Consider the following 7990-nt stretch of genomic DNA (forward strand, 5'->3'; position numbering starts at 1 on the left):
GTACACTTTTTAAGATGTCTAAAAAAGAAGTTTCAAGAGAAATATGGTTCTTATTTAAAAGAGCTTGAGAAAGCATCCAAGGCTATTGCAGCTGATAATTATTGACGTTTATATCATTGATTGAGGCTTGGGCATATATCAAATCTTTGATGTACTTATAGGATTCATAAACCCATATTTTCGGGTGAAGCTGATTTTATAAGTTCATTTTTTTTTTCCTTTTTTTATTCGAATCTCTTTTTTCTTTCTTGGAAAGGTTGCTTGCACAGTTAAATGTCTTTATGTTTGAATAACTCCAATAATGTATTTCTAAGAATGCTTGAATCTTTTGTCTTTGCATCCTATGCTGCACTTGAAATTGATGATTTCCTTAATTGTTCAACTTCCTAATTCTATTTGAATACTCACATATTCGATTATGTGGTTATACCAGTAATTATTATAAGTTTTTATTTTTTACTATTGGATTTCTATCTTGGTATGCTATAGTTATGTTTGTAAATTGTCATTCTATTCCCAGAGGTGGACTATTTATCTATATGTCATTTGGATTTGACCTGCTACTACCACTCTGTTTTTTTTTTTTTTTTTTATCAATATTTCATATTCAAATGTAACTTGGCATTCTGTAATGATACTTTTAATGAGTTTGATTTTGTATTTTTATCTAAAACGAAGTTGTTAAATATTATTATTATCATATTTTTCTTAAAGTGATTTTTTTTTTCATTTTAGAACGCGCAAAATGTGACACTCGTTGTTTTTGTTAAGGTTATCTCAATCATTTGAGCATGTAAAATTTACACTGTTGCAATAAATTCATGTTCAAATATTACCAAAAAAAAAATTGAAATTTGTGTTCATGCACTTATGTCGCTTTCAATTTGAAAATTGTAGCCTTGAGGGACACCCAATCAACTGAACAATCTTTGTTTTAACCCTTTTTTTTTTTTTTTTTTTTGTGTTGTCACAACAGAGCAAAATGTACTCTTGATGATGGACAATTTTGATAAAAAAGAAAACTCAAAATTTTCAATATAAGTAAGTAATGTATTTAAAAATTACAATAATTGGTTTTTTCTCGGATAAAATAATTGTTAAAGTAAAAAGGATTTATATCTTTGGAACTATATATTACTAACTTGTAAATTTTAAATATGAGTCTTGTTTGATTAAGAAGAAAATATATATATATATAGTATAAAAAAGAAGTAAAAGAAAGTGCACATGAAAACTTTACTCCTAATGCACCCCAAATTAAAAAAAGAATAAAACCTGTAGATTTATGTATGATAAATAAAATTTCTTTAAATACATTTTGTAATGTCCTCAATTTTACATCAAGATGATGTATGGATAAGAAATGATATATATATAGAGATTTAATCTCAATTTATGAAGCGTCTTTTATGGGATAAAATTGTGAGACTTTCGGATCAAAACGGACAATACCTCGCAAGTTGAGTGTGAATCTTCACAAATGGTATCAGAACGATCACCAAATCGTAATCATGAGAGTCACTAAGTACTACACAGTAGAGTCGTAGGAGTCACTAAATGCTACATGGTGGAGTCATGGGAGTCACTAAGTACTACACAATGATCTGATGTGATATTGATCTTGTGGATAGACTCGACTTGACAGGGATATCAAGCATTAAAGGTGATAGAGTGTAACGCCCTCAATACCACAATAAGATAATAGATGGATAAAAAATGATATATATGTAGAGACTTAATTTCAATTTATAAGATACTTTTTGTGTGATAAAATCGTAAAATCTTTATATCAAAACGGATAATACCTCTCAAATTAAGTACGAATCTTCACATATTTTATTTAAGGTCATCTAATATTGTTGAAATAATGAGCTTAATTTTTTTTTATTTAAAGACGTAGAGTATTTTAAAAATAAAATAACATTAATTTTGGTAGGTCCCTTCAATATTCTTAGAATAAAATTTTACTTTTTAATTTTTTTTCCATTAATTGAGAATATAAAATTATTATCATAGAGAACAAGAAGTTAATTTCACTTTCTCTATTTCAAAATACAATTTTAAAAAAAAAAAACTAATGTATAGTTTCATTTCGCTAATCATTGAATTTCTCACACACATTATATATTAAGAGTAAAAGTTAAAAAAAAAAAAAAAAACGAGAGTAAAAGTAACAACACGAAGAGTGTTTCATAAATAAATAAATAAATAATAATTTTTAAAAGAAAACATTGCTTAAAAAAAAAAAGGACAAAATTCACAAAAGTAGAATAATAAATACATAAATAAATAAAACAAGGGAAGGGCAAGGGAGTCTAGAGAAGTGAACAAAATATTGATTTGCCAACTTTTCTTTTAGACCAAAATTCCCTCGAGATTGGCAACCACCTTCCTCTCCATGCGCTTCTTTCGTTTTTTTCTTCGCCCATTCTTTCTCTGCTGAAACCACCGGTTTTTGTGACCATTGCTTTGCATTTTCTAATTCAATCTTTCCAAAAAATGGCTGGGAATTTAACTCCAGGTTCATCTCATTTTCTTGATTCAAAATATTCATCTTTGATTAAATTTGTAGGTTGTGCCATTTTTTTAGTCTGGGTTTTGAGTTGGTCTTATATATATGATCACAATATTCTTTCTCTCTGGGCTTTCAGCTTTCTTTTGACAACGGATTTCTTGTCCATGATTGTTCGTTTTGTTGCGTATTTGAAATGATACTACTTATTTTCTTTCATGTTTCAAAGTTTGCGCTTTCTTTGTAATCAAGTACTATGTGGTATTTGGTAGAACGAGTAATCTTAAAATTCTTTCATTTATTAATATATATCTGATACGATGGCATTTTGATTGCTTTCTAATTTGGTCGACAATTTAATTTGATGTTGGCTAAATGAAATCTCGTGCTTTGTATAGCATAATAACTGTGAACTGGATCTGTATGGAGAGATACGGTAAGACTACCTACAATGAAGACGAAGAACGAATTGGATCTCTTCTTCTTATTCCCAATGGCATTTTGATTTGTGTAGAAAGATCCTTACTTTAAAATTGTAATTCAAAATGGAGAGGCTAGTCTAATGTTTTTCAAGTGAAATGATTGGCCTAGCATGTACTAGGGGTGGCATATTGGTAGGGAATATTCGCTTCTATTTTTCTAGTTTGAACAATGTTAGAAAACATCTGTTGTATTGAGCAACTGCATCTTGTAGGTGGAGCTATTGATCTTCCTGCTAATACAAACAGGAACTCTGCAAATAACAATTCACTAGTTGTTTGCTTTGGTGAATTATTGATCGACTTTGTACCAACTGTTGGGGGGGTTTCTCTGGCTGAAGCGCCTGCTTTCAAGAAGGCTCCTGGTGGTGCTCCAGCTAATGTGGCTGTTGGTGTATCCAGATTAGGAGGATCATCAGCTTTCATAGGCAAGGTAAATTCCAACATCTATCTTTACTCTGTACAAGTCACTAGAATAATTCTATGATACTTTTTTTTCTCCTGGTTTGGTTACCTTGAAGATGAAAATCTGCTTACCTTTTCACCTTTCTCTGTCTCTTATTTTGGTGTAAATAAAAGAACCACTCTTTAGCTTCTCATTCTCAACATCAATCTTTCAAAAACCCGCAAATCTATAGCAACAAAAATATAATGTTTGTCGATAATGAAATTGAATTATGTTAATTTTGTCTTTAAAACCAACTTCCAAAGCCATGGAATAATATGAATGTGAAATCCTTTTTTCTGCCAAAGTTGTCTACTTTTAACCTTGTCCTTTTTTAAAACTAAGTTATGTCTCTGTAATAAACTTTATGTAAGGAAATGTGATTGATGGAAGCTTTCTCAGAGATGACATTGTTTAGCCCCGGTACTTCTTGCTTTTTGTTGCAAATTATAATCCCCTGCTTTTTCTTTGGATCGTGAAATTATTGATGTCAATGATTCCTTGCTTTTTACTTAGACATACTTCAATTTCCAAATGCTTTCCAATTTCATATCAGGTAGGGGATGATGAATTTGGCTACATGTTAGCTGACATTTTAAAACAAAACAATGTCAACAATTCTGGCATGCGATTTGACCACAGTGCAAGAACTGCACTGGCATTCATTACGCTCAGAGCTGATGGCGAACGTGAATTCTTGTTTTTCCGTCATCCAAGTGCTGATATGTGTCTTCATGAGTCAGAACTCGACATAAACCTCATCAAGCAGGTTTCGTTTTTCTGCATTTCTCATCTTTGTTCCAATTAATTGATGTGAAAAGACTGGTTGGTTTGGCAGGATTTGGAATTTTCTGATCTCCAAATAATATTGATTGCAGGCAAAGATCTTTCATTATGGTTCTATTAGTTTGATTGAGGAACCATGCAAATCAGCTCACCTTGCAGCAATGAACATTGCTAAGAGGTCTGGCAGCATCCTCTCTTATGATCCAAATTTAAGATTGCCACTGTGGCCATCAGCAGAGGCTGCTCAGAAAGGCATAATGAGTATATGGGATCAAGCAGACCTTATTAAGGTATGAATTTGTGATTACAAGACTCATACACGAAATGTCTTACTGATAATGTATTCATTTGCAGCTAATCTATGAAAATGTAGGTAAGCGAGGATGAAATTACATTCTTAACTGGAGGTGATGACCCTTATGATGATAATGTGGTGATGAAGAAGCTTTTTCATCCTAATCTTAAGCTTTTGATTGTAACTGAGGGGTCAGAGGGTTGTAGATATTACACCAAGGTAAGATTGTCTATTTTTCCTTTTTTTTTTCCCATTTCCTTAAAAAAAATCACTTGATGTTATAAATTTCACTAATAATTCTCACAATCCAAATAGCTCCTTATGGCTAGAGTTTCTATCCTTATCCAGTTGAAAATATCTGATGCACTTTGTTGTGGAGCTATATAATGAATGAGATTTTTAATTGCTCCTTTGTATCATTGTAATTAATTTTTGCAAATAAAACCTTTACAGAGTAAATATCCTCAACTGAAAATCATCTGACTTCTGTGTGATGCGAATTATCTAATGGTGGAGGCGCATGGTAGTCATTAGTTACTGCATGGAAATAACCGATATGATTTGCATAAAGAAACTTAAATGAACCTATATATCCTCTGCAGGCATTCAAAGGAAGGGTTCCTTGCTTTAAAGTTAAACCTGTTGACACGACAGGTGCTGGTGATGCATTTGTTAGTGGCCTACTGAGTAGCCTAGCTTCTGATTTAGAGCTATTTCAGGTACCTATAGTTCTTACATAATTTAAGAAAGATAATTTACTGTATCTTCTATCCTAATGGTTATTTATAGATTTCACTTTTAGTCATTTAAATGGATCTCTGCAGAATCTTATAGTTAAACACATTTACCCTTGGAACAGTATTAGTGCAACAGAAGTTAAGGATTTGAGGTTCATAGACCAATATTTTATTAATCTAGGTTATAGTAGTACCATAGTTTCCTCAGAAATATATATGTGAATTTCTCTTTTTGACAGGATGAGAAACGATTAAGAGAAGCCTTACTATTTGCAAATGCCTGTGGAGCCCTTACAGTAACAGAGAGAGGTGCAATTCCTGCGCTGCCCACAAAAAAGGCTGTTCTTGATGCCTTAACCAAATCTTTTGCATCATAGAATTTAATAGAGATCCTAATTGTTATGCTTTGTTGTATTAAGCTCTCTAGTTTTTGGTTTCCATGCTAAAGTTCAGAGCATGGATTGCATCTCAGAGATGGTAGATCTATAAGCCAAAAGTTTTGCTTACTCTGTTTGAGTTAATTTTGTTATTTAAGTGTAAAAGAAGTTTGATGTATCAATAAAACAAGTGATCAAATATTAATCTCAATAAAAGACAAATCGTGCACCAGAATGCTGGACCAGATGTTATGTATTTGTGGGAGGTAAGCATTTAAAATTATTTGTTGCATCTTCCCCCCCCCCCCCTCCCCCCCCCCCCAAAAAAAAAAAATTATATTCGTTGTATTTCATATTCCAACACCTCCATCAACATATTCATAGTGTACGTTATTTGTTGTACTTCATATCCTAATTGTCTCCTTCCACTCATGTGGGTTTTGCAAAATGCCCCACAAGTTTTCTGATTCTACTCTTCTTTGTTTATAAAAGAGAGGTTGTAGTTATAGAATAAAAAAAAAAACTACAAGTGTTAAGGTTTGAATGTCAAATTTATTAGATATCATTTTTTAGCGAAGATGTTTATGTTTCGGTTTTAATTGAATTAATTTATCAAATTGATTTAATTTGATTAATTGATTAGTCATTGAATTAATTTCGGTCAATTATAAAAAATGATTTTAAAAGATTTTTAATTTTAATTAATTGAATTAATTAAAATTTTAATTGAAATATAAAAATTTTAAATATAAAACTATAAATACATGAAATGTTCCTTTTTGTTTTATAAGTTACTAAAATTTTAACTTAATGTTTTAGTAATATAAATTATTTTATTAAATGATTTTATTTAGTTAATTTTAATTATAAGAAATTATGAGTTTAAAATATAATTTTATTAAAATGTATTTTATTATTTGATTAAGTTAAAAATTAACTGAATTAATCAAAATAAATTTAGTCAATTAAGTTTTAAAATTAATAAATTTAATTTGTTAATAAAAATAAAATAATATAATTTGATCAATTTAATTTGAAATTAACTAAATTAAATGAATAGACAATGGATATTATAAGGTGGCAGCATAAATTAATTTTAAGGATTACCATTATCTTATTCACTACAATTCTACAAACACATAGTGTGGAAATTTAGGAAACCTTATTTTCTACCCAAATCAAGATTAGAAGGAATAGCCTTTGCACGTGCTCAGTATGTGTCACCTTCAGATTTAAAAATGATTTCCCCGTTACGCACTTCATTGGACCGGACCACTGAACCGGTATGCCGGCCTCCCCACTCAGCACTAGACATCCGTATCCCCTTGACAATTTTTTTTTTTTTTTTAAGGTTTAACTCGATTTGAATTTGTAGATTTAAAAGTAACACTTAATTACTTTCAATTATGTATTAAAAATATTTTATTAATTTTCATTAATGCCGATAACACTTAATCAATAAATTCTAACTTTTTACTTTTTTTTTTTTTTACTTTTTATCAGATTTAAACTTTTTTAAAAAAATTAAAAACATGAATTTTTTACTATGCTCAACAAATAAAAATTTGTTGAAAAAATATATAATTATAGCGTGTGCCACTAATTGATCTTCTTCCACTTATTTCTTTTCATCATTATTTTAAAAATCTAAAAATTTTTTAAAAATTCAAACTAAAACCCACATTAAAAAAAAAAAGACATCTTGCAACTATTATATAAATTTGTGATTGCTTTATGAATTTATTATGTGTGAGTAATTTAGATGAATTCAGTTTCATAAGTTTTTGTGATAGGTGTTGAGTTTGTTTCTAAATTTATTGATAGTTGCCTTGGAAATTAGTGTGGACGCGGAATGCAAATTAATTATTTGTGTAATACTTGATATAATTTTTAACAATAAAAATTTTATTCTTAAAAGGATACAAAACTTTAAAATTTACATACAAATAAATAAATAAAAAAAATTTTGAAAGTCTTAATCAAGAATAATCAATATAATCAAAAAACACTATTAGTAGAAACATCCAAAAGCAAAATCAAAATTTAGGTTTTAGTTTGAGTTTTTTTTTTTATTTGTAAAAAAAAATTTCGTAGGTTTTGGATTTAATTATTAGAAAAAAAATTTATTTGATTTTAGAAAGAAAAAATAAATTATAAAAAGAAGATGAATTGAAGATGAAAAAAATAAAAAAATAATGATTTTGAGTAAAAATATAATAAAATAAATTATAAAATAATTAAATATTATATTTTAAACTTCACCAGATAAACTTAAATCAAGTTTAACCATATATATATATATATATATATATATGTTCGCACGTATATAATTATATACGTGTGTACGCGCGTATATGTG

At 29.2% G+C, this 7990-nt stretch overlaps 1 protein-coding gene across 1 annotated transcript; it reads left to right on the forward strand.

Moving 5' to 3' along the window:
* The first annotated feature begins 2312 nt into the window (after positions 1–2312).
* LOC111289556 (putative fructokinase-7) lies at positions 2313–5866 on the forward strand. Its single transcript, XM_022880693.2, has 7 exons — positions 2313–2521; positions 3207–3424; positions 3993–4205; positions 4315–4512; positions 4596–4736; positions 5120–5236; positions 5494–5866. Exons 1-7 carry the CDS (start codon positions 2500–2502, stop codon positions 5629–5631), a joined length of 1047 nt encoding a protein of 348 aa, XP_022736428.2. The 5' UTR covers positions 2313–2499; the 3' UTR covers positions 5632–5866.
* Positions 5867–7990: the final 2124 nt, after the last annotated feature.

This window comes from Durio zibethinus, chromosome 11 (genome assembly GCF_047325235.1).
Source record: "Durio zibethinus cultivar Kanyao isolate XHJ-2024 chromosome 11, ASM4732523v1, whole genome shotgun sequence".
Classification (NCBI taxonomy): domain Eukaryota; kingdom Viridiplantae; phylum Streptophyta; class Magnoliopsida; order Malvales; family Malvaceae; genus Durio; species Durio zibethinus.

Coding starts and splice junctions, on each gene's coding strand:
- LOC111289556 (XM_022880693.2), top strand. CDS start 2,500: ATGGCTGGGAATTTAACTCCAG. Junction 4,737..5,119: donor GTTGTAGATATTACACCAAG/GTAAGATTGTCT, acceptor TATCCTCTGCAG/GCATTCAAAGGAAGGGTTCC. Junction 5,237..5,493: donor CTGATTTAGAGCTATTTCAG/GTACCTATAGTT, acceptor TCTTTTTGACAG/GATGAGAAACGATTAAGAGA.